Raw genomic sequence first — 26719 nt, 5'->3', positions numbered from 1 at the left:
TCGATCGCGCTATCGTGGAAACGCAGAAATGCTGGTGGCGGGCATCTCTCCTCGAAACTGTTCTACCGTTATACGCGATTTCCGCGGTCCCGACGAACGCGCTTCAAGTACAGGTATTCCCCGATATACGCCATACTTGATATACACGGTTACGTTTTACGCGATATTCTAAATTTAATCGTGCTTTGAATAGCTTGTACTGATTTGACACATCAATTGCCAAATGCAAAATAGTTCCATTCTTGTTGAATTTCAAAAAACCATTTTGAAAAGAACAAAAAGAAAATCTTCAGTAGGAATCAGATCAAACAACTAATTTAGTAGCTGAAATCTATAACTGAAAGTAAAATTAGACAAAATTTCACTACAACTACAACTACAACTGAAAAACTTCGTAGTTCCATATACGCGATTGCATCCGGTCTGCATTAATAGCATATATCGGGGAATACCTGTACAGCACATCACCGATTTGAGCTCGTGGCAGTTCTTCATCGAATGCGATATTATCGGAAGGCATGTCAAAATGGTAATTTTCAATAAATCTCGAGGAAGGGATCTGATCCATATTGGATGCGTTGTTTTTTTTTTTTTTTTGAATGTTGCAAAATTTAATCATATTGAATTTTTCATTAGGGAGACTGTTTTATACACGATAAATTAGGATATTATTAATCTGAATGGTCACTGCGTGATGTGGCAAGACAAATTAACCGAAGGCAACGCACACAATACACTTTCATTTCGAACGCGCTGTAATCGTATAAACGGCGAAAAACACAATGACAGCTCAACTTGTGTACGGGCGAAATGGTGACTTTTTATACGGACGTGCCGGGCGAAAATCGTCACTGTCAAAACATGAAACAGTTGATGATGTGTACAGCGAGCCCACGAAAATGTTTTCCTGAGTTTAAATAGTATTATTTTCTGTCTTCAAGTTATAAATTAGCTAGCTTTACAAGGTAAGCCGAGCGGTTTCAAATGCAGTGGCGTGCTGTGTGCCGGGCCTCGGCAACTCAGGTTAATCAGCAACCACAGTGTGTGTGTGTGTGTGACGGGAATGGAATGGAAGAAGGCAAACGCACAAACCTACCATCCCGTCCATTCCCAGAGGAATGCAGTAAAAACATTGATCAAAAAACATCATTTTCTCCTCTCTCTGAACAGACACTTTCTTCCGGGAAACATTCGATTCTGTGTTTTTATTTTTATTTTTCTTTCGCCAACTCCCCCACCCCGAACCCTTCCCAGTCACCATGGCGAGCAGCAGCAACCTTGACGATCCGGACTTAGCCAATCTCCAATCAAACTTCGAAGAGCAGCAGGTTCGTGTATCTATTAACTTTCCCTTTCTGCCCTCTTTCTTGCTCACACACACTCTCTCTCTCCCTCTCATTCACATCACAACATCTGTGAATGCAATCAATGCTAAACTCCCTCCCCACTGCTCTTCGGCAGGCCAAAATAAGCGCACTGCGTGAAATCATTCGCCAGACGGAGGTGGTGAACGACATGAAGCATGCGACCGCCCAGGAGAAGGTGAAAAACATCGCCCAGCGGCTGACACACTTCAAGACGAAGGTGACGACCTCGCGCTTGAACCGGGCGAGCAGCGCCAGCGCCAGCTCGCAGTCGCTCGCCACCATCGACCAGGGTGTGCCGCTGCGGGCGGGCTCGGTGGACGTGCGGCCCGATCCGCGCAGTGCCGCCTTTCCGCGCGGCCGCTCGGAATCGTACGGCATGGAGAAGTGCTCGCTGCTGCGGCAGCAGATCGAGCAGAACCGGCTGAAGATGGCGGAGCGCGAGTCGAGCCAGCGGGAGATCGAGGAGAAGGTGATCGAAATCAAGCACAAGCTTGAGGCGACCCAGCAAACGCTGGTGGGCCGGTCGAGCACGGGCCTGGCGGATATCACGGCGGATCGATCGTTGGGCGATCCGCCGGACAGGTTGTGGCGCTCGGTCAGCAGCCACTCGTTTCTGGACGCTGAGATGACGGGGGTGGGAGCGAGGGTGTCGAGCTCCACGCCGGTGCGGCAGCTGCAGCACGACAGCGAGGAGCAATTCGACGACGAGCTGACCAAGTTCGAGGACAGCGTGCGGCAGGCCCAGGTCAAGCGGAAAAGCGACGAAATGCTCGAACGCAAGGTGACGTCACTGGAGGACGAGCTGCACGAGAAGGAGCGCATTATTGATGAGCAGCTCGGTGCACTGTCCCGGCTGGTGAACGGTTTGCTGGATGAGGACAACGCACCCGAGCCCGAACTGGTGGGCGAGCTGCACAACCTGCAGGTAAGATGGTGACGGGCGGGCGGAGCAGATCGATGTGGGGTTTTTTTATTTTTTATTTAAAACTGTACCATCCTTGTAGATGAAGTTGCTGCAACAAAGCTACCACATTTCGAACGACGAAGCAGCATCACGGCTGCTCGAGTCCTACGGATACGATCCACTGCAAAGGGCTAGCGAGTGTAAAAAGAAAAGTAAAGCGCCAGGTAAGCCTTTTCCTCGCGGTGAATCTCGTTCAAACTTTCGAGTTCCCCATCAGCTACTACAGATTGTATTGTGAACTTTCAGCACCCGCCCCCTTCTCGGAGGACACGAACGCGCAGCAGCTGCACGATGCGCTGGCGAAAATTGACACGCTCGAGCAGGCGCTGGCCGCGAACGAGCTCGAAGCGGAGCGCATGAACCAGCAGATGGACGAGCTGCGCCAGTCGCTGGAGGAGAAAACGATCGAGCTGAACGTGATGACGGCGAACGTGTCGGTGCTGCAGGAGAAGCTAAAGACGAGCGGGCCGAAACCGCTGTTCCCCCGGTCGGCCGACGAGGAGCTCGAGACGGAAGCGGCCAAGCTCCGGCAGCAGCTGGACGAGTCGAACAAGAACATGATCAAGTGCAAGCTCAAAATCAAGCAGCTCCAGAAGCAGGTGGATACGTTCAAGAAAACCTCGAGCGTGCACGAAACGGTCGCGAAGCTGACGGAGGAAAATGCCCTGCTGGTGCAGCGGCTCGCCGAGGCGGAAGAGCGTGCCCCGGACAGTGCCGGCAGCGCGTATGACGGCGCCGGCAAATCGGTCGGCCCGGAGCTGCAGAAGCGCATCGAAATGCTGGAGCTGACGTGCCAGAACCAGGCCACCGCCATGCAGCTGCTCGAGGAGCAGAAGAACGACCTGAGCGAAGATTTGAACCGCACGCGCACCGAACTGCAATCGCTCGCCGGGCAGCCGACGGCTGACGCTGGCGACGGAGCCGACCTGGGCGACAATGGGCGCATCGCCAGCCAGATGCTCTCGATCGAGCTGGAGGAAAAGCTGGAAAAGTGTCTCGCGGACAAGACCGAGCTGACGCGCGTGCTGCACAGCTGGGAGGCGGAAAAGTCAGAGCTGCTGCAGCGGCTGAAGGGGTACGCGGACGAGAACGCGGAACTGCTCGGCCGGATCGACAAGCTCAGCCTGGAGAAGGTGAGCTCGGCCGAGTCGATCGAGATACTGGAAAACCTGACGCAGCGCGAAAAGCAGGAGATGGAAAACTCGGAAAAGCGTGGAACCACGGCGGAGGGTGGTGACGCTGCTGCTGCTGTTGCTGACGGTGATGGTGCGCCCGATGGGGACGGTACGGACGGCAAACCGAGCAGCAAGGAGGACCTGAACGAGAGCCTGCTGAAGCTGATGGAGGAAAGCAAGGAGCTGATGGACAAGGTGGAGCTGTTCACGGACGAGCGACGCGAGGTGCTGGAAAAGCTGGACGCAATCTCGATCGAGAACCAGGCGTACATCTGCGAGCTGGACAAGCTGAAGGAGGCGAACGAGCAGCTGCGCACGTACAGCGGCGAGCTGGCGTCGGCCAAGTCGGACCTAGAGGATCGGCTGCGCATCATGAACGACGAGAAGGAAAGCATCCGCCAGGAGCTGGCCACCGTTCGGGACAGCTCAGTCGTGCCGGTGCCGGCAGCGGCAGCGGCGGGCGGCGCCCCGACGGAAGCGGCCGCCGGGTTCGATCAGACCGTGTACCAGCAGTCGCTGGTGGTGGTCGAGACGGAAATCGCAAACTACAACAAGAACAAGGACAAGCAGAAGAAGATGCAGCTGGCCAAGAAGCTTACGGTGAGTGCGAAAAGCATGGTAACAATGAGCAGGCAGCTGCTGGAGGAGTACGGCCGGTGTGTCGGGGAGCGGGAGCAGCTCAGCGAACGGATTGCGCTCCTATCCCAGCAACAGCAGCAGCAGGAACACGTTTCAAGCACGCTCGAGACGGACGAAGGCAAGGACGGCACGATCAGCACGCTCGAGGCGAAGCTGGCAGAAACGGTCAAGTGTCTCGAGAGCAAAGCGTCCGAGGTGATGCTGCTGCAGGAGGAGATTGCACTGCTGAAGCACGAGCTGGAGGTGGCGTGCGGCGACGACGAGCCGGAGCTGCTGAAGGTGGAGCTGAACAGCAAGAACGACGAGATTCTCCTGCTGAAGAAGGACATCGATGCGCTGGTCGATGCGAAATCGGCCGAACTGCAGCAGATCCAGCAGCGGCTGCTCGAGGCGCAGCAGGAAACCCACCAGCTGAAGGTGTACGGTGCCGAGCGGCAGCACCAGCTCGAGCGGGAGGTGGAAGCGCGCACGCAGCAGATAGAGCGCCTGCAGGCGGAGCTGCGCCATAGCGTGGCGGAAACGGCGACCGAGGAGCTGGAGGCGGAGCTGCAGCACAAGCAGGAAACGATCGACACGCTCAACGGGCAGATCATCGAGCTGTACCGCACGGTCGAGGAGCACCAGGAGCGGCTGGACGGGGCGCAGGCCGAGAGGCGCCTGGTGGAGCAGAAGAACGAGGAGCTGCTGGAGAAGCTGAAGAAGTTTGCCGCCAACCTGAAGAAGAAAAACGTCCAGTGCGCCGAGCTGGAGAGGGAGCTGGAGCGGCTGGGCGAGTCGAACCGTGCACTGCAGGAGCAGATCGACGGTGCGGGAGCGCCCGTCGATACGGGTGAGGCGACGAGCGAGCTGCAGGAGGCAAACGAACAGCTCGGCCAAAAGCTGCACCATCTCAACAACGAGCTGCACCGGCTGCTCGAGCAAAAGTACCACATGGAGGCGGAGTGCGCGGGCCAGCGGGACGAGGTGGCGAAGCTCACCGAGCAGCTGGCGGCCGCACGGGACGAGCTGTGCGTCAAAGCGGGCGCGGCCGAGTCGCTGCAGGCGGAGCTGGACCGGTGCCGCGGTGAGATGCAGACGCTGCAGGACGAGCTGGCGAACAAGAGCGGCAAGATAGAGAAGTGTAAGGTGATCATCAAGGAGAAGATAAAGGAAGCGCAGCGGCTGCTGGAGTGGGAGCGGCGGGCCGCCTACCTGGAGGACGAGCTGCGCATGACGCAGAGCAATCTGGAGGACTTCCACAACCAGACGCTACTGCTGGGCCGGCTGAAGAGCGAGAAGGAGGAGCTGAACGCGACCGTCCGGGCGGAGCACGAGCAGTGCAAGCGGCTGGAGGACCGGCTGGCCGAGCTGCAGGAGGAGCTGACGGTGGCGAACGACCGGGACAGCCGGATGGCCGAGCAGCTGCGCCACACCGAGCGGTGGATCGAGCAGTACCGAGAGAAGTGGAGTCGTCGGGCGAATGACCCCACGGTGGACAGCCCACTGGAGGAGCCGCCGAAGGATGTGTTCGGTTGGCTGGCGTTGCTGGTCGAGACGGATCAGCTCGTGACGCAAACGCTGGCCGAAAAAGTGAACGCAGTGCGTGCGCTGGAGGCGCGGGTACAGGAAACGGACGAACGTACGGGCCAGCTGACCGGCGAGATCGAACGGCTGCAGGCGGAACTCGAGACGGCACGCAGCGAGCGCTCCCAGTGCCGGCTGGAGCGAGAACAGGAAATGGAACGGCTCGCCCAGCAGCTGGCCACTGTCCGGACGGATCTGGAGCGGGCGGTGGCTGATCGAGGTGCGCTGGAATCGCAGCAAACGGAACTGGTCGAGGCGCGCGATGAAATCGAGCGGCTGCGGGCGGATCTCGACGCCGGTCACGAGGCGTTCGAGCAGCACCGGCAGTCGGCAGTCGAGCGAGAGCACAACATTGAGCAGCTGAATGAGCGCCTAGTCGCCACGCAGGAGCAACTGCAGCAGGCGCTGGAAGCTCGAAAGGAGCTGGAGGAATCGCACCGTTGCGAGCTGATCGAGCTGCGCAAACTGCTCGAAACGGCACAGCAGGAGCGTCTCGCAGCGGAGCAGCAGCTGAGCGAAGCGAACGAAAGCAATGCCGAGCTGGGCGAGGAGTGCGCTACCCTACGCACGAACGTGGCTGCCCTCGAGCAGCAGCTGGGCGAAGAGCGGGACACGATTCAGCGGCTCACCGCCGCGAACGAGGCTCTGCACGGTCAGCTGACGCAGCTGCAGGACTCGTTGAGTGTGGCAACGCAGGGCACCGGCTGGATCGAGGCGCAGTGCGAACAGCTGCGTAAGGACCACGAAACGACCCAGGCAGCGCTGGCGGATGAAAAGCGTCAGAAGGAACAGCTGAACGAAGCGCTGAAGCAGCGCGACCAGGAGCTCGACCTGTTGCGGCGCGAGTCGGACGAGCTGCGGGCGCGTCAATCCGAGCAGCAGTCGCAGGAGCTTGACGACTTGAAGCAGCAGCTGCACGAACTGGACCAGGCGCGTGCCAGCCTGCAGACCAGTCTGGACGAGCAGCGTGCGCAGTGTGAGGAGCAAACGCGCGAACTGGCCCAGCTGCGCGACACCGTCGCTTCGCTCGAGCGGCAGACGCACGAAGACCGCACGAACATTTCCATCCTAACCTCGCTGAACGGGGCGCTGAACGAAGATTTGGATTTGCTGCAGCAGCAGACGGGCGAGGCGGAGCAGCGCTACCAGACGCTGCTCGACCAGTGCGAGCAGAAGCAGCGCGCCCTGCAGACGGTGGAAGCGGACCTGCAGCGGCAAACGGAAGCGGCCGATCAGCGGTACGAGCAGCTGAGCGGGGAGTTTGAGCAGAAGTGCCGTGCGCTGGAGGCGGCAGAGCAGACGCTGGCGCAGGAAATGGCCCGCAGGGAGCAGCTGTCCAGTGCGCTCGACACGAAGGAGCGCGAGTGTGCCGAACTGCAGCGCACGCTGGAGGAGAGCCAGGCGTCGCCCGCCGGCCAGCCCGAAGCGCCGAAGCCCGAGCCCGAGCTCGGCATGTGGGACGACGCCGGCTGGGGCATGGGCGATACGGCCCGGCTGGAGGAGACGATCCGCGAGAAGAGCGAGCTGATACAGCAGCTCGAGGCGGAGAAGGAGCTCATGCAGCAGGAAATTACCGACCTGAAGGTGAAGTCGGGCAAGCTGCTGCGCAAGGTGAAGGAGTGCAAGGTGAAGCTGGACGCACAGCAACCGCAGCAGGAGCAGCAGCAGCAGCAGCAGCAGCCACTACGCCAGGACCCGCTGCTTGAGCAGAAGGTGGTCGAGCTGGAGCGCGAAAAGGAAGCGCTGGCGGTGAAGCTCGAGCTGCTCGAGTCGGCCTGCGAGAAGCTTACCGAGGTGAAGGAGCACCAGGACAGGCAGATTGAGATGTTGCGCGAAGCGGGCACTGCCTCGAGCCCTGTGCCATCGGGCGAGGTGGACGAGCTGCGGGCGCGAGTGCAACAGGTGACGGCCACGCTGCAGATGCGCGAATCGGAGGTGGCGCATCTGAACGCGCGGCTGGAGCACCTCGCCCGAGAGGTGGAGGGCGTGGAGGAGCTGCGCACACAGCTGAGCGAACTGCAGCGCTGGAACGCGCAGCTACAGTCTGCGGGCAGTGACGCGCTGGCATCAGTGACCACCGTGCCCGAGTCGACCAGCCACTCGCTGGAGCTGCAGTTGGCCGAGCTGGAGCACACCAACCGGTTGCTGGAGGAGGAAAAGACGGAGATGGGCCGCGAGCTGGAGGTGCTGAACCAGCAGATACTGCACGATCTGCAGTTCGAGGATCGGCTCAACAAGGCACTGCTCGAACTGGACGCGAAGGGCGTCGAGATACAGATGCTCCGCTCGACGCTAGACCAGCTGCAGCGGGAGGACGCGGGTTCGGCGGAGCCAGTCGCTGCGTCCCCCGATCAACAGCTTACCGCCCTGCAGACACGGGTGGAGGAGTTGGAACAGGAGCGTGCGGAATTGTTGCAGCGAGCGTTGAGTGGCGCTGCGGGCACTGCCGGCACGGAGCTGGCCACCACTCCCCAGGTCGATGACGCAACCGTGCGGGAGGTGCTGGAGCGCCAGGAGCTAGAAATCGTGACGCTCAAGGAGCAGCTGGCCCTGCGCAGCGCCGAATATGCCCGGCTGGCGGCACGCGTCGATCCCACGAAGCTGTTCGCGTCCGGGCTGAGCGGTAGCGAGTCGGCCGTCCCGAAGCCGGAACAACAGCAAGCGTCCGGCGACCGGGTGCCACAGGCTGAGCTCGAGCTGGCACTCTACATGATCTACCAGCGCGATATGCGGTGCGACGAGCTGGAGCTGGAGCTGCGCAATCTGCTACAGGAGCGCGACACGCTGCAGCTGCGACTGTCGAACGCGCTGCGCATGCACGAGGAGTACAAGATGCGGTTAGCGGGCCCCATTCCCGGAGAGCAAGGTGCAGCAGCAACCTTTTGGCAGGCGTTTGGTCTTTCACTTGACTTAAATTTCCCCCTTTATTTTCGTTCTAGAATACGGCACGTCAGGGGAGTGTTCGATCGATGCCTCGCCGGACCGTTCGCTCGGCAGCCTGCCGGTCGACGAGCGACCCATCTCAAGCCTGTCCGGCCCTCAGGACCTCACCTCCAAGCTGTCCGAACTGCAGTCGATCAGTTACTCGAAGGAGAAGCGCTGGCAGGAGGAGCGCGAAGAGCGCGACCGCCAGCTGACTCTGATACAGCGCGATCTGGCCAACATGCCGGTCGAGGCGGCTGCCAAAATCGCGGGCACAGACGTGACGGGTAAGAACGGGTTTATTTGTACCCCTTCCACACACACACACACACTCATGCTTAATTCTTTATTGCAGCCGATGCAGATGCAACAGCACCACAGCAGAGCGCGTCAACGGTGTTGCTTAACTGGATATTGGGGAAGAAATAGAAGCACACACTTGCGCGCGCCCATAGTCTAGTTAGATAAGGTATCATTGTTTTGTTGATTTTGTTTTGTTTTGTTTTGTTTTGTTCCTTTTTATTCCCTTCCGCCCCCTACTGTAATTGTGGATGTGTTCCAGCAGATTCGCAGTAACCACTGCCCGCGGAAGAAGAAGTAGCGAATGATTCTCCGCTCTGCACTACGAGGAGCATGACATGCTCCGCACGTAACGAATCATTATGTATCTACAATAGTTTCCGAACAGGATTTCCACAAAAAAACAACGCTCGGTTATTGTTATAATGTGTAGGGAGTTTTCCCTGGATTTGGGGCTGTTATTTCGCAAAATTTTGATTCATTCCTACGGTGAGAAGTAACCGTTAAACCGTGGGACTGATTCAAAATGTGTGGGAAACAGCTTAAAAGCCCTGCGGGAAACCGTGCAACGACGCTTGGTTGCGTTTCTGTTCCGGTAGTTATTACGCATTTGGGTTAGAGAACGGTGAAGTAAATGTTTGTATGATACAGGTATATCTCTCAAATTAACGCTCTAGTGAAACAAAGATGTATAATAAAAAAAGAAAACCATTTTGATGATCCTATAAATACGGCTCGGAATTAAGAGCTTAGAGTCTAAAGAATTTTTGCATCAACTACGTTTCATCGCAGTTTGCTAGTTACTTCCGAAACACCATCGACATAAACATTTCACTTTTCTTGAGTATAAAATTTTCAAGCATAAACTCTACCAATATTGACGCCGAATATTAATAATTAACACATCTTCTTCTTCTTTGGCACAACAACCTGCCTGTACCACTAGTGTGAAATGCGAAAGAACTCCGTTGGAGAACTCCTCATTAAACTATACAAACAACAACAACCACTAGTGTGCTTAGCTCAGCCCTACGTAGGGAGGCACGGTCTATTTGGGGCTTGAACCCATGACGGGCATGTTGTTAAGTCGTACGTTAAGTTGACGACTGTACCACGAGACCGACCCATTTGCTCTACAGAGCCATGGGAAGAGCGCTGCGGAATGCTGAAGTGTGCAACTATTGTCAAATGAAGTGATCGTCTTGATAGCTTCCGTTAAAGAAAACCTGCATGGTATGTGTGAACAATGTAACATTACAATTGATTGTTTCTCGAAGATGATCATTTGAACACTGTTCCAGCCATACATGTGCTGTCTCTTCAAGTTGAAAGTCTCCCTAAGCTAAATATACGAATCGGATGCCTAGATTCTGTAAGGTGAATTTTTAAATAGTAGTTCACAAAATTGTTTTATTTGGCGATCATAAGAGGTCCCATACTTCCTTAGTTGCTGCTTGGATACTCCATAGGAACGTGTTAATTTATTTTCCCCAAGATGAATATATCTCTAAGTCGTAGGTACCTTGAAGATTCACCTTAGAGCAGCCGTCGTGCAGCGTATAAATTCGCCAGGCTCCGGTTGGCTGGCCATGTACGCATGAAAATGGAGGATCCAGCCTGTAAAGTTTTTTAACGCCGTCCACAAGGACAGAGGAGGCGTGGTAGGCCCAAATTGAGGTGGCAAGATGGCGTGGAGGCTTCCGCCATTAAGGCCGGGATAACTCCTGAGGCAGGCCAAGACCACAGAGCGGTTGTAGCGCCGGATAAGTTAGTTCCAGGACCGGTCTGAGTTCGTGACTTATCCCAGGACGGTATGGATTCAGTATCAGTTCAAGTTCTGCTATCCAGAACTGATACGGTTTCTTTATCCGTATGTTAATTAATGGTTCATCCTTATTTTCCAATTTGGATCGGGTTTGGAAGCCATTTATTTTAGCGTATACCTGACAGTAAAGCGGACCCTTGAAATTGCGTCCTAGCCAGTGCCAAATGAACTAGTTGCTACAAATGGTCATCATATGTACACTGCGACAGGCCCCAGCCAACAATGGTTTGTTTTATTATTATCATTTATTAATGTACAAGCAATTACATCACTTTACGAGTAAGCAACTGATTCATAGTATCCGCTTAGTATAGCCAAGTGTCAGCTGAAATCTTCGTTTGTAGGGCGTGTCAGTGTGTCTGTGTATATTTGTGTGCATGTGTGTACTGTGTATGCAGTATAGATCGCATCCAAAACGTGGATACAGCTAACGATTCACTGACGGTTGGAGTTGCTAATAATTCTTTACACTTATACAACATTCAGCCGTTTCGCTTTTACAACCTTTTCCTTTGTTGATTTACAGGGGGAGTGGGAAGCGGGGGAACTGGGGTTCGATTTCATTTGTTTGTTTGCTTCCGTTTGCTTTCAGTTTGCATTTAGTAGTGGAAGTAGTAGCAGCAGCTGCAATAGTAGAAGTAATAGTACTAGTTTTGATCGTAGTCAAAGATTGTCCAGTGAATAGAATACTTCGTTTGTTTTCTTTTTTGTTTGTTTGTTTGTTTTGAGTGTATGTTACTTTTGTTCCTCGCTCGGGTTCCTTCTGCTGCGTGTAAATTCGTCGAGAGCTGCTCTTTTTGAGTACAAGTGTTATACAGAGTGGATGTGCGGATGTTGTGAATATGGGTTTACGGAGCTTTTAACCGTTCGTGGTATTCCTGCGATGATAAACATGAATGGGGACATCGACCTAGTTTAAGTAGCGGCTATACCTAGTAACGGATGTGGCAGAGTGACACCAGCTGTCAACCCAACTGTTAGTACATTTGGTACACACACACACACATACATGAATATGGACTCCTCTGATGGGTTTAGTCCCATGGGTACGGTTTCTGCGTTCCATCCATACTTGCAATAGTCGCTCCGTGACGGAGGATAAATAATCATGGCGAGAGACACAACGTATGGTACGAGTAATTACTACAGCAGAGCAGCGCAGCTCTTGCGTAGTGGGTTCAGAGATTGACAGCCTTTTTCTTGCTTTTTTGTTTCGCTTTTGCTTTTTTTATGAGAAGACTTCCAAATCACTCGCCTTGCATAACTGTGAGTGTGTTCGTGTGTAGGTGTGTATTCATGTTGAGGTGTATGTGTGTGTGTGTGTGTGTGTAAATCCGTAATGTATAGTGTGCAGTTGCGGCGCTGCTAGATAAAGTTACAAGTTACAAGTTCCGTTTCACATCTTCTTGCAATATTACGTCGTTCATTGGTTTCAGAGTTTGATTTTCAGTTTATTTTGACCACTCAACACATACATGTACTGCTTTCGCATTCTTTTTCCTACTTCTTCTAAGTGCCCCATCATTTTCAGCTGTTAGTTTGTCATCTTTCCCCTTTTCCCATTTCATTTCTTTGCTTGTTTTACTTTCAATCTTGCTTTCTTGAATGGAGGGGGAGCGGGGCAGGTTTTAAACCTCTAAATCACTACAATTTGCTACACACCCACACACACACATCCATACGTCTTCCATACGTTAACAGTAAAGAAACATCAAAGTTTTAGAATATATTCTCCTCTATTCCCCAGTGCTTCCCCATCTAGGTGAGCGGAGTGGGCACCTCATTGCTTTATACAGGAACCCGCCCTGGGCAGGGTTTCCTGTCCCCTGTTCATTGTATCCTCTCCCCCCCCCCCCCTCTCTCTCTCTCTAACACATTGCCGGGCGTCTAACGGACGTTTGCCTCAAACTACGAACATTTGGATGACTCCTGTATAATACGTCTACGGATGTATATTATATGTATATATGTATATATGTATAGATTCTTACAACGTTTGCACTGTACTACCATCCAGTTCTGGACACCTATTCCCGCGGTTTTATATGTAAGTTGTATCCATTATATGTATATGTTCAGTAATTAGGTGCGCATCGGCGTGGGATTTTTGTTTGTTCCTTTACTGCTGCCGCTTACCAGCAACATTGCAATTTTCTTTTTCCCTTTTCCACTGTTTTTGTTTTTTGTTTTTTTTTTTGTTTTGGTTTTTGTAGGTATGTTCGCACACTTTCGCACCACAAATGTGTGGATGTGTGTATGTATGTGTGTGTGTGTGCCCAATCCGCGTCGGGTAAAACGTTCTTACAAATTAATTACATATCCAAACAGATTCGACTTGTATATATCAGAACATTGAATTGATGTCTACCACCTCATCCTACCACCACTCCTTTTCATTATTGTGAAAACACAAAAACCGAGATAAGGCTCAACAATACTCGAATAACAAGGTTATAATAATTATAAACGGTATCTTTCTCTTTTTTTTTGTTTTGCTTCACGTTTTAAACAGGTTCTGTGTTTTCTTTTCGCGCCTTCTCCGCGTCAGTTTTGTTCGCTTTGTTATTAGAGTTGTTGTTACATAGATTCATCTGTAGTTGTTTTTTTTATTTATTTATATTATTATTCCCTTTGCTTTCTTTTCATATCTGTATGCGTTTTTTTGCGTTTTTCTCTGTTTTGTTTTAATTTGGGTTTCTTCCTCTTTACAGCCGGTTTAAGAGACAGTCTTCTAAGCCAGGTACCTGAAACGAAGTGAACGAGTTTAGCGGTTAGCCTCAGTCGGAAATAGTTCGGGTTCGGGGGTGCCGTGTGCAGCAAAACCAAGGAGCATCGAAGAGAGGGGTGAGTGGTCAATTTTGTACTAAAACATGCATTAGGGGAAGGGGTGGGGTAACAGGGGATGGTGGTTGGGATATTGTTGCAAGGTGACACAGCATACTCACCATGTGACAAAATAGAATATTGCATAGAAATCCTGATTTATTTTTACAAATGGCTGCAATCCCCTGTTTTCGCCTAGAGCCTGGCACCTATATGTGTGTGTGTGTGTGTATGTGTTTTCTCGTGCTCGCCCGATAATCGCCTCACTGGTGCTGAGTTTGATGGATGCGTGTGTGTTTGCGTTTTTGGGTGAGTAAGACAAAGACAGGAGATAGGAGAGGGGTGGGGTGGATGGGAGTGTATAGGAATATGTATGGAATGAAAAGCGAGAGAGAGAGAGAGAGCGCGAGGGATTTTGCTTCGAGAGATAATGCAGGGGCGCAGGATTATTGCTGTAGGGTTCGCTTCTTATTGCCAAGCTTCCTTAGAGTCGCCTGTCACTAGCCAGTGATAGTTGGTGATCGCTTGAGTATCGTGTTGGTGTGTGTGTGTGTGTGTGTGTGTTTCCTTTTCTATTCGAACCATGTTCGACTGATGATATCATTCTCACTATAGTTAAGTTTCGCTACATAACACATAACAGTTCCTGTTGACAGATCTTTCGTATTGGTCGCAAATGCCTTTTTGCGCACTGTGGTCTTCCACACCTTTGCCATTGGCTAATATATATTATATATATCATAGATTGCTGAGGAGAGGGAGGGGAGGGCTGCCACATCTCTGTACCGATTCTTAACTGATACGTCCGAAAGCTATGAGAGATCGAGGAAGAGACAGAGAGGGAGACAGAGAGAGAGAGCGAGAGAGAATCGAACAAAAAACTGGTGCACGTGTGTTTATATAACGCTGCTTACACGCTAAGGAATATCGTTTGGTTTACGGGGTTCGCTGCTTCATCTTTTGCTCATGCTTCTCGTGCCTTCCACTCCACTCCACTTATTGCCCTTCCTGCCGAACAACTACTATACAGGATGCAACTCTTAAATAGTGCTTTTATATATGTTTACTACTATTCCCCCTTGTTCTTCTCTCCTCTTCTTTTACGTTCTCTTCCTATACGCTGTCGCTCTCCGCTTGGTTACTGGCTTTAGGTATTACCTCCCCCCACCCTTTTTTTCTTCTTATTCCTCCTCCTCTTCCTCCAGTTTCTTCTTTTTGGCATGGATTGCAAGGGTTGCTGCTGGGGCCCTGTTTAGGATATTGTTGGCTGCCTTGGGGTTAGTGTTGATTCGATTGGTTCCATGTGCCGGTTCCGGTGTCCGTTCGCGCTGGGCTCCGCCCGCGCCCACTAGCCTAGCCCGGCACGAACCTTCGCCTGCGAATGGATTGATTTTGGCCGGGCAGGTTGAAGCAGCTGCGCGGTATAACCATGCGGGCGTTGCCCTGCGCCGGCCGGGAGCCGCCCACCGTCATCAGCGAGCTGAGATGCGCGGCATACCCGTCGGTCAGTGGTGTCGCCATGGACTGGTGCTTTTTGCTCACCTGGTGGTTGGGAAATGCAAGTAGAAAAAAAAAAACAATAAAATATTAATACAAAAATTACCCCCGTTACGCAAAGCGGGCAGGGAAACCCTGCCAGCACGCGGGACCGCACCTTGCCGGTGATGAAGATCTGCTTCGGCTTCAGGCCGATGCTGGTGTAGACGCTGATGTCCTTGCTGCTGCCGTACGCGGCGTGCACGATCAGCCCCTGGTTCAGGATGAGATTGTTCAGGTAGGTGGCCTTGTGGCCGAGCGGATCGGTCGACAGGCCGTCGGCGAACGACACCAGCCCGTGCGGGAAGTTGTGCTGGCTGAGCCAGGACAGGACGCGCTGCTGCTGCATGTCCGGCCGGCCGGTAATGTACACCAGCAGGTAGCCGAGCTCCTGCCAGTGGCGGCACACGTCCACCGCGCCGGCCCGCACCTTCGGATCCTTCCCGGTGACCGACACGGACGCGGTGAACGACCCGTCGATGCTGAACACGATGCACTCGGTGCGCGGCGGCACCACCGCGATGTAAAAGTCGACCGACGTGTGGTCGCCCCGCACCACCATCTTCACCGGGAAGATGCCGTACCCGCAGGCCTGCTCCGCCGGCACGATGTAGCTGACGCGCCCGTTCTTGTCGGTCGTCTCGGTCGAGAGCAGCTGCCACTCGCCGGCGGGCGGATCGCGCATCACGTGTATGTCCACCCGTTCGCCCGCGAGCGTGATCACGTCGAGCGGCCCGTACATGAAGCGGGCGACCAGCCGCTGCGGTTCGCCCTCGCGCACAATCACATCGTTCGCCCGGTGGTTGGCGGCCACGTTCTTCAGCTTGACCGAGGTGCGCTTTTTGTTCCACTTTTCGCGCGGCTGCGACGGCCGGAAGCTCGACACGTCCTTCTCGTAGCCGTAGCCGGCGGCCCCCGGCTCGTCGAACCGCCCGATCTGCTGCAGGATGAACGCGACCACGTCGCTCGACTCCCAGTAGCTCGCGTGGAACAGGTGGGGCAGCGCGTGCGACGGGAAGTTGCTCAGCCCCTCCGGGCAGTACAGTGCGTAGTCGAGGCGCTTCGAGCCCCACCAGCGCTGCTGCAGCTGGTTGATCGTGGTGAGCGGCACGTTGTCGATCATGCCGGACGCGGCACTCTGGATCGAGGTGTCGGAGAGGCGGCGGGCGGACGGGACGGCCGGGCCGCCGTCCGCGAACAGCTGCGGGCTGGACTGGATCAGCTCGAGCAGGTGGCACGGCTGCCCGTTGCCGAGCGGGTACTTGGCGTACCGCGGCACGTTCAGCGGCGGCAGCATCGAGAAGCGGGCGGACAGCAGCGGCTCGAGCCGGGCGGCGGTCGGGTCGGTCGGGTGGAACAGGTTGTACAGCTGGGTGCAGGCCGGCTTGCTGGCCCCGTACCGCGCGTCCGAGAGGCGGCGGGCGGACAGGATCACCGCCAGCGGGCTGCCAAACATGAAGAAGTCGCCCACCTCGAACTCGAACTTGGGCACGCGCGACTCGCTCGTGGAGGAGGAGCGGCGGCGGGGCGACGGAGCCGTCAGCAGCTTGGTCGCGTCGAGATCGTTCCCCTCGGCAAAGTCGGCGATGTGGTTGAGGCCGGACGCTTCGCTGCCCTGGTGGGCGGCCGACCGGCACAGCGCGTCGTGCGCCAGCACGCTGCCCATCGAGTCGCCGATCAGCACGACCTGCCCGTTGAAGCCGCGGCCCTCGTCCGACTTGAGGAAGTCGGCGAACGTCTGGTTGGCGCAGGACACGGCCCGGCTAACCGACTCCTGGAAGTCGGGCGAGCAGGTGGCCAGCAGCGGGATCGCACCGATCGGCACGTCCGCCAGGCTCGACACGTCCGCGCTCGACGGCGAGGTGTTGAACGAGTACGGGCTCAGGCTGGACAGGATGCCGAGCGCGTCCGAGCAGACGGCCGGGCAGGCGACCAGCCGCAGCGCGACGTGCCCGACCAGCGACGGGTAGTGCTGGCGCATCACCGACTCGAGCGCGCCGCGGAACGTCGTGATGTCCGACTTCTTGGTGGTCATGTCCGAGCTCGCGTCCAGCACGCTGCCGGCGTGCATGATCAGCACCAGCACCGTGGTCGGGCAGGACGGCAGGCCGGGCGAACCGGGCGGCGAGGGGTCGCCGTGCCCGGTGCCCCGGTCGATGCTGGACGAATGGTGCCCCAGGAAGGAGCGCCGGGTGCCCCGCTCGGACGTCACCCGCTGCAGGTACGACTGGCTGAAGATGCTGTCCTCCTGGTTGCGGTGGTTCGGCGCCAGCTGCGGGCTGTCATCTTCCTCCGCCAGCAGCTCCAGCGAGCTCCACTTCACCAGCGATGCCTTTTCGCCCATATCACCTACAAAGGGGAGGGAGAGAGAGAGAAAGAGAGAGAGAGAGAGAGAGAGAGAGAGAGAGAGAGATTTTAAACATCACGTACAACACTTGTCGACGCGATATCGCGCTACCGAACACCTACCGCGTGCTGAGTTAACGTTCAAACATAACCGCATGCACAAACACAAAGAAAAAGGAAAAGAAACAGAAACAATCGATCAACAACGGTCATTGCGCTACTTGACGGTATTCATTATGTGTCTTGCAGTACGTTGAGGGTGCTGTAATTATTAACCATTTTTCTAACGACGATTTTATTGCACTAATTCAAATTCAAGTTTCGACCGTTAACACGAACTGGGAAGATACAGTTGCTGTAACACTTTATGGTACACAACACACAGAATGCATTTGCACACGCTATTTTACGATCTATGTTCTATGAGATTGAAAGTTTTGCTATCAAAAGTAATGGAGAGGAACTCGTTCCTTTGCTCTAACTTACTGTAGCTACGTACAAGTAATTGATACTCGAACTGTATTTAAATAGAATGAACTGAAAACGCTTAAAGACATTTGCTTTATTTCAGTTTCATTCAGGTTCAGTGAAGTATAATGAATTAGATGCGCATGTACTATGAATTGTTACGAGCAAACCGTTCGTTTTGCAACAAAAAACACGAGCAAAGATAATTTAAAAAATGAATGGAGAATGACACAACATTAAATACGTTTCCCCGCAACAGCACGCGAATGACGCACACACTACGTAAATGTCACCTCTCTCGTGTAGTGTGGGTGATTTCGAAACAGCAGTAGCTGTCAAGTGCATACGACTACCTACCTAGACAGTCGAAAAATTCCTCCTCCGAGCCCGATTTTGAATCCACCTCCAGCTTTTCCATGCGCCAGTTGGCAACCTGTAAAGAGCGGAACCATTAGAGGTGGGTAGGGGAGGGGGGGGTTCATTGTCAGTGTTGCATGTTTACACCGGATTCGATTCGACAATTCTTCACCAATTGTTTCGGGAAGAAAGAAGATTGACGAATTCCGAACGAATATCAATGACTCTGGATGACGCTGGACTACTTTGGGCAGGTTCGGATAGGTCCGAGCGAGTCTGGTTGAGATTTCCAACGGGTTTGAAAACTCGTATTTTTTATATTTTCAATTCAAACCCAATTGAAAATCACAAACCCAGCTTAGAACTATCTGGAGTTGTCGGGATTGGCCTAAAGTCGTCTGGACTCAGCCAAAGTCATCCGGAGTCATCCAGAGTCGCCGGGAGCGGTTGAACTCATCCTCAGACTCGTCTGAAATCGTGGCTCCGATTCCAGCTCCGACTTTCTCCAGGAATTTGGATGATCTTACTCCTCAAAAATGTGCTATTAACCCATCGCTAGTGCCCAATCGTCATTACCTGCAAATCGAAGCTGTGTGCGGAGCCGAGCGGTGAATGTAGTTTGCTCTTGGAGCCAGTGTTGTTCTGCTTGCGCAGATAGCAGGCGACGCCCTGCTGAGATTGCCCGCGACTTCCACCGTGTCGCTCATCCTCCTCTTCATCCTCGACATCCTCGTCCTCGTCTTCCTCCTCATCGTCCTCCTCCCGACGCCGCTGTTGCTGTTTCCCATCTGGCGTGTCGTCCTCCTCGGAGCTGGGGGCGGACGGTTTCGGTTTTTCCTTCCGGTATGGTCGGCCCGCACCGGGCCCACCGTGGTCCGCCTCCGCCGTGGTCGTGATGATCGGGATCGCTTCCTTCTTCTCCATGTGAGGCGTCGAATTTTCGTTCGTCTTTTCGATCGAGTAAATTTGATTGGCGTTTCGATTGTCCTGCTCGGCGGCCGCTTTGGTACCTGTCGAAGCAAAAAAACAACACCGACAATTACGACACCGAAACCTGCCAAAACAGCGGCAGGCCCAGCAGCATCACACTTACCCTCGCCCTCCTCGCCCTCCCCGTCCTGCTCGTTGCCACCCTCTTCGTTGCCCATCTTGCGCTGCAGGGCGAGCTGCGTCTGCCGCTCTATCTCCCGGATGTCGTCCATCGACAGGCCGTACCATTCGTCCTGCCAGGCCCACGCCTGCCGGTGCGCCCGCAGCATCGTCTTCCGCAGCGCGGTATCGTGGATGAACTTCTCCAGCTTCGTCTGCATGCCCCAGTAGCGGAACTCGACCCGGCACAGCTTGTAAGCGCACATGAGCGACATGTTGCGGGCGGTCGGCTGCTGCTTGCCCTGTACCTCCTCCCAGTGCTCGTCCAGCCAGCAGTCGGAGAGCGGGCCGCGCCCGGTCCGCTCCGAGCAGTACACGGTCGGATCTTCTTCGCGCGTATAGTCCGCCCCGTACAGCTGGTCCTTCACGATGTCGATCAGGTCGACGATCCGGTTGCGCAGGTCAGCTCCGCTCAGCTTGAACACGTTGTCCTGGTGCCCTTTGTCTGGGAAGTAGTACGTCTCGATCTCTAGCGAAAACTTCTCCACGAACGGGCAGGTGTAGCGGGTCTTCGTGTACGGGTACGCGTTCCACGCCTCCTCCTCGACCGTGAGCGCACTCTTCGGCAGTAGGCCCTTGATCCAGCCCGGCAGGTGGCTGCCGACGTGGTAGATCTTGCGCGTGTACTGCCCATTGCCGCCCGGTCCGTCCTGATATGGTTCGTTCACGATGATCTCGACCCCGCTGCCAGCGCCGCTACTTTCCTCACGACTTTTTTTCTGCAATGTTGGGAAAAGCGCGTGCATGAAAATGTAAATGGCGCAGTACACGATATCTCGGCGATAATGGGGACGAGTGCATTCACACACACACATACACACACGCAAATGCAAAAGGTTCACTACGACCCGACCTTGTCCAGGAACACCCTACAGCGATGTAGCAAATGTACCATACGGGGCTTGATTTCCGACACCGGTGCCTAAGGCTAAGGGGGTGATAGGGACGCAAAAAGCTTGCTGGAAAACCAACACCAGTGACACCACGAGGCCACCCCACGAGGCATAAGAAATGGAGCAAGGGGAAAACGGTAGTGTTACAAGATAGGGTAGAATGGCAACATGTACACGTGCGTTACATCACCTTCGTTTTTACGGGTGTGTGTGTGTGTGTGTGTGTGTGTGTGTGTGTGTGTGTGTGTGTGTGTGTGTGTGTGTGTGTGTGGATATTCTAGACATCGCGCCAACATAGCTTGATAGTCGACTGGTCGATACTACTGACTCCAACAACCATCTGTGCTTTGTTGGTTGTAACAGGTTTGGAAGGTTGAAAGAGCTATACTACGTGCTATGTAAGGGAAATTGACCCCGTAAGAGATATCCAAGCAATCTACTGCTCTGTAGCTTTGAACGATCAACTTTGTGGTGGGTAAGCCAGATGCAAAATTGAACGTATGAGTCATTATCAAGTAGCAAGCGGCTGCTTGTCTGCTAAGAGGGGAAAGAGACCCCCTAGGGCTGAAGTCTCTACAGATCTTACAACAACACAGCTGAGAGTCTTCTCAGAACCAAACGTACATTTACTGACTACGTGTAACAGGTCGGATCATTAAATCTTAATGTTTATACTCGACACTCTATATTCTCCGGATCTGTCTGGTGTCTGTTCTCTTCATAAACTACACGCTATAGGATTGGAATTGGAACACTTGCATCTACTCAGGCAATATACATACAAACTCCAGACTAGAGTTTGTGTTCTGATCTAAACTACAACTCCAAGTCCGCGAAGAGCCAAGCGGGGGGTGGATAAAGTCATTGGTGTCCAATCTCTCGCAGGTACTAGAAATCTATGGTGCCCTTTTGGGGAAAAGGTGTTTTGGGAAGAAGATGCGTCACTACGACAGAAACATGCGCCAGCCTGCGCTAGCACAGAGGAGGAGTGGCAGAGTGCGCAGGATCGACAAACTAATGCGTGGTGTTTCACACTTGTTGCGCGCGCAGTCGGGAAGAGTTGCCCGCGTCTGCTGGAGATGATCAGAAACAGTAGTACTTACCGCTATCATGTACAGCTGAGCTATTCTATATTCCTCTACCGTCAGTGGCAGTGGAATACGATATTCTTTTATTAACATCGTTTAGCCGTTAATGCTTTCCTGCAACAGGGAATGATGGTACACACAGGTCAGTTTCACTGCACGTTCGTCGTCCGCTTTCCATCAAGCGACGGTTGATCGGGATATGTTTGGTTGTGGTTTTGGTTCGCCTGTTTATTTTTGATTTTGTATGCTTCAGTTCACAACTACCGAAACGCAGGTAGATTCGACATTGATAAACGAAATTATAATAAAAGAATAAACGGAGTCGGAAGCAAGAAAACGAGCGAAGATTTACAGCGAGGCAGCGTGTGTTATTCGCGGTGAACGCAGTTCTCTTCAGGAGCGTTCCGAACGCTCGAAGCTGACTGACTGACTGGTAGCCTATGGCATGCAGGCCGACTGATGGCACGTTGTGTCTACTACACATACACACGCACGCACACGCACACATGCGAAGATATACACACACAGCACCCACATGCAGGTCGTCTTGCGGCGGGGTTCCGAAATTAAAAAGTCCACTCTAAACACGCATGCATATCTGATTGCTTTCTGGCGGTGGTGCTGGCCCGTTCCTTACATAATGCAGGTTAATGTCGTACTACTAAGGGACGGAACTACACATAAATACACTCACACACACACTTAGTTACATAACAATGTTACTCTAGCATGTAACGGAAGTATCAGTAAGACCACCTGCCTCGAAGTAGAAAGCAATACATGTCAGAAGGGAAATAGAAACGAAAAAAGGGCAAAAGAAAAAAGGGCGATTGGAAAGCCCGAGACATAAAGAGAGGGAAAGCTTTAAATAAAATAGAACATTCTACTAATCAGTTGATCTACTAATCAATCAAACAAACAATCTCACAACCGGGCGTATACGTATGTTCCGCGCCTGTTTGTGGGCAGATTAGCTTGCTCCAAAATGCATCCAACTCAGTTTAAAGTCTCCGCCGTTTCAGCTATGTTCCGTTACTACTTGCTGCGCGCAAACGTTTTTTTCTTCTGTTTTCTTGCTCTTTCTCTCTCTTTTGTGTATATATCTGGCTATCTCTCTCCCCCTCTCGTTATGTTTCTATACATGTCTCTTCCTCTAACACACACACTGTCGCTCCTGACCTGTATTAATCCTATTTTTGAATCATGCAACAAACGGTCCCTAATTAAATTGAACTGAATCCAGATAGCACGGTCCGCTAGGCCAAGCATAGTCTCCTGCATCTCTCGAACACCAAACACGTGTAACCGTGTATGAGCGCATGTAAGCGTGTGTATGTGTGTGGGTGCTTGTTCTGGAGCGAATAAAGCCAATCTATTTTTTGCGCCCGAATGGTAGGCAACTCGCCTCACAGGTGAACACGATACACTCATCTAGCCCAGAGCGGGTACTCGAAACCGGGACAGAACATAGCTTTTGTGATAGTTTTTTTTTTTTTTTGCTTATCCACGTGAGATTCTGTACTATTATTTAGAGCTTTTTTGTCTTTATCGCTCAAAGCTTGTCGAAAGGTCAAAGGGCTGCTTTGGTAAAATGTATCTCCACTCAGCTATGTTTGAAACGGGAACCAAAATAATTTGGTCCTTCGAACCGGATTTCCCTAACTGCCCCAAGACTATTAAACTGCCTAACAAGTGCAATCGCAACAATCGCAATAATCTAATAATAAGCCTGCTTCCTTTTTGCTCATGATAAGGGAATTCCATTTTACCTCCTCCTCCCACTACGCTGCAACTTGAACTTGGGCTACAATTGAACGGCCTACTCAGTTTGCTGTTCAATTTCTATCTTTCATTCGACACAAAGAAACGATACAACCCCGGCCGAGTAGCAAATGTACTGCCTTCCTGGTTGTGTCGTGCGTGGGTATAAAAGGTAGCTACCAAGCTACCGTCCTGCTATATCTGCTTACCTGGTGCCTGGAGGTACTCAATCGTGTAGCGTAAACGGCGCGCTGCCGAAAATGAGCGCAATTTTCCGTGCTGGACCAGAACCAGGAAATACATTTCGAAATCCTCTGCTGTGTGTGGTACAACAGCGTAGAGAGCAGCCGTTCCCAGAGAGCAGGTCCCGCGACTTTTGCCTGACCCTTACCCCCACAGAGATTACCCTGCACTACCTTAAACCTGCAGCGTTGCTGTTGTACTTTTTTTTGTGTTTTTTGCTTCTAGTGTAAATACCGTCAGATGCTAATTGATGCTCGGTTCTCTGTTTGACCTTGAGGGGGAAGATTCGCCAACAACAGCGCCACGGAAAGGGCGCAACAAAGCGTTTCTGGAGGTTTTGAGCGGCCTCTGTTGGTTCATTCGAGCAGATGTACTGCCTACCTGGAGCCACTCGTGGTATTTTTTGAGGCTAGATAAGCAAATAGAGCAGCTTTGGTTACATCCTCACACGCAAGCACACTTACACACACACAAATACATATATATTTATCCAAAATACACTTCTTGCTAGCAGCAGCTGAAGCTAGCAAAGGACTGTTTATGGTTGATCTGTTATCGGTGCTGCACCATTGCTGCCGTTCATTGCAGTTCGCATAGATTGCGCAACAAACTTGTTAACAGGCTCATTCGTCGTCGGAAGAACTACCATTTCCACTACCAAACAAAAAATAGATAGAAAAACAAAAGGCTCCACTAGGCCCATACAAACTTCACCTATCCTTACAGCTACCTGCTGCTGTTACACGACTGCTTCGACGGCCTAGGTAAATCAATAAATATGGCAAAAGGGGGCACCGACCTAACGCACTCTCTTTTTCCTGCTGTGTCGCTCTCTAACGCTTTCACTCTCTGTATCTCTCTCTTTCTTTTTCACTCTCTCTCTCTCCCTCTTTCTCTCTCTCTCTCTCTATCTCTCTTTCCCTTCCTTGTCATCTCCTCTGTTTCCTTTTCTCCACTGTTCTAACTTTCGATTCGGTCTTGATGAACGCACCAAAAACACGTCACTAGAGCTATAGGAAGTGCACCCGCAAGAGGCCTCTCTGTTTGCTAATTAAATGTACGGGCAGCACTCGGAATTTGCGGATGATTTGTTTACAAAAAAGTTGTACACACACACATGGGCACGAGCACACATACACACACACACGTACAGTTCATCTGGTTAGTGTATACAGTCGAGAAGATCTGCTCGTCTCTTGCTCTGTTTTTCTTAACTCTTTTACACCAAACATAGAGACACAAACACTATCGCTCGCACACACAACCCATGCAACACATTTGCGCAAAAACAAATGTTTGATAATTTCAGTCAGGAATGGAGGACTTTTTTGTTAAATTAAAAACACAAAAATACAGGTGTATACGGAATACAACGCGCTATGTGTATATGTGTAGAATTGAACAGTGCAGCGAGATGATGCTGGGGCGGGAACAATACATACAGCTTTCCAAACACACTTAGGGGATGAAAGTGGGAAGAGCGCAATAGATAAACATGGATAAACGAAAACACAGCCACAGTCGGAGGGGTTGGTGGGGCGAATGGTTTAGCTGGTGAACTGTACAGTATATATATACATGTATCGGCACATGTATATGTATACTTAATGTATGCTTTTTTGCGTGTATTTGTTGTTGTTGTTGTTGTTGTCGTTGTTGCTCTCTTTCTCTGTACTCTGCTCTGTGTTTTGCGTTAGCCGCCCGTGCCCCGGTGCGCGAGTACGGTTCTCTTGCTGCCCGACACGAACAAGTCCCGAGAACGACTGCGTCGTAGACGGCCAATGTTACACGTGCGGCCGCACTCTGCGAGATAGCCTCCACAGTGGGAAACAATTGTTGTCGTGCAGCAGCTCTCGCTGTGTGTTTGAGCATTCCCGTGCGCGTGTGTGCCGTGATGCGAGCACGTTGTGCGATCTCTTCCCTCATTAGATTGCTGTTTGGGAAGCACAACGGGAGCGTACTGGTTGAGCTCGCGAAACCAGTGGCCATATCTTAGGTAGATATTCCTGGGGCCAGCTTTGTACTCAGAAGAATTATCTTTTACATTGATTTGGTTCCTTTATTAATATTAAAAACAATTTAAATTGATTTTATTTTTCATTTTCAAGGGCAATGCCTCAATGTGATTTCTCTGAGCCTTCCCGTCTCTTGTTTTTGATGTTTTAAAATACGCTTTCTCTTGTTGTTTCCATCCTCTCTGCACACCCAACAAACATTTTCCATTAGACCTTTCGAGCAGGTAGCTGCTGAGAGGCTTGACAGTGCTCGAACTCTCCAGTCTGCAGTCGTCAGCTGAGATCGCAATCTCATAGAAAATAAAGAGCTATTTGTTGCATATAACTGGGCAACGGTAGATTTCAATTCGCTGCGATGACTGTCGTATTATAAGCTAGAGAAAGATACATACTCACACTTGCGTAAATCGTATATTTTACCTTATCAAACCTTAGGCTTTGCTTAGGAACGATCAGCAACTTTAACATACAAACACCAACTACCAACGTTGTTATTGATGTACCTCATGTACCTTCAACGGAAAAGCAATTCATAGGACAACTAATGACCTACCAACCGGAGCTTTTGGTTCGTTATCATTTATTTAAACCCAATTTCAGACATTCTGAGTAAATTACAAAATTTTAACATTCTATATAATCTGAAGAATAGTTTCTTCCTAAGTTATGCCTGTTCAACTATGTTTGATGATGTTTGTAACACATACAATTTCTTCTGCTCATTGGATGTATATTTTCATTTTACGATAATATTTTACGAAGCAATAAAGAGAAAGACCCTGTTGATACTTGCGCCACCAGACGTCAAATGACACACACACACTCAAAGCTGAAGGTCGTTCTATAAAACGGCAGGATTAAACTTTGGTTACAATGTTACTGAGAGTGATCGAAATCTCTTTCCAAGTGGTGAAAGATGCAAAGAAAGTTTTCATATTTTTGCTCTAGTAGGAAGTATCGCTCCTTGGAATACGTTTAAAGTGATGGAATAGGTTACATTTAGTTCCATTTACATTTAATTTCCTTTATGGCTTCCATTTACTGTGCTTTTTTTGCAGCAAACAACCAGCAAACGGTTTGCAAGGTGAAAGATGCGAGACATGCGCGTTTGTTGGCTACAGTCCAACTAACTCTGACCTTCAAAGGGCACAGTTGAAGAAATGTTATTTTATGAAACAATTAATAAAGCCAGCATGTAAAATAATAGAAGACATTTAACGTTTGTGTAAATTAATTTTAAACATATAGATAGATGTGAAGAGACATATAAAGATAACCTTATCAT

The 26719-nt window shown here is 51.8% G+C and overlaps 2 protein-coding genes and 1 long non-coding RNA gene across 16 annotated transcripts; 2 read left to right on the top strand and 1 right to left on the bottom strand.

Annotated features, from left to right (window-relative positions):
- Nucleotides 1-823: 823 nt before the first annotated feature.
- LOC4576005 (protein lava lamp) lies at nt 824-9659 on the top strand. 2 transcript variants are annotated; one of them, XM_061645885.1, is made up of 7 exons: nt 824-965; nt 1171-1328; nt 1462-2292; nt 2372-2495; nt 2578-8574; nt 8648-8917; nt 8986-9659. In XM_061645885.1, exons 2-7 carry the CDS (start codon nt 1260-1262, stop codon nt 9057-9059), a joined length of 7365 nt encoding a protein of 2454 aa, XP_061501869.1. In that variant the 5' UTR covers nt 824-965; nt 1171-1259; the 3' UTR covers nt 9060-9659. The 2 variants fall into 2 exon arrangements, with proteins under 2 accessions (XP_061501869.1, XP_001237372.4); XM_001237371.4 differs by having other exon boundaries at nt 832-965; nt 1255-1328.
- A 1322-nt stretch (nt 9660-10981) lies between these two features.
- LOC1272246 (protein retinal degeneration B) lies at nt 10982-25233 on the bottom strand. Of its 13 annotated transcripts, none has more exons than XR_009766551.1 (8): nt 25095-25233; nt 21431-21529; nt 19379-20153; nt 18862-19295; nt 18286-18361; nt 15233-17463; nt 13701-15120; nt 10982-13499 (listed from the first exon to the last, which is right to left on the bottom strand). XR_009766551.1 is itself a non-coding variant. In XM_061662137.1 (6 exons), the coding sequence occupies exons 1-6, from the start codon at nt 21506-21508 to the stop codon at nt 14932-14934; spliced, it is 3783 nt and encodes a 1260-aa protein (XP_061518121.1). In that variant the 5' UTR covers nt 21509-25223; the 3' UTR covers nt 10982-14931. The 13 variants fall into 13 exon arrangements, 1 of the variants encoding a protein (XP_061518121.1); XR_009766563.1 differs by having other exon boundaries at nt 23386-25224; XR_009766557.1 differs by having other exon boundaries at nt 24134-25224.
- A 512-nt stretch (nt 25234-25745) lies between these two features.
- LOC133394013 (uncharacterized) lies at nt 25746-26645 on the top strand. The gene is made up of 2 exons (XR_009766568.1): nt 25746-26426; nt 26493-26645. It is a non-coding gene; the product is annotated as an uncharacterized LOC133394013 (long non-coding RNA).
- The last annotated feature ends 74 nt before the right edge of the window (nt 26646-26719 follow it).

Source organism: Anopheles gambiae, chromosome X (assembly GCF_943734735.2).
Source record: "Anopheles gambiae chromosome X, idAnoGambNW_F1_1, whole genome shotgun sequence".
NCBI lineage: Eukaryota > Metazoa > Arthropoda > Insecta > Diptera > Culicidae > Anopheles > Anopheles gambiae.
This window is presented reverse-complemented; position numbering and strand designations above follow the sequence as displayed.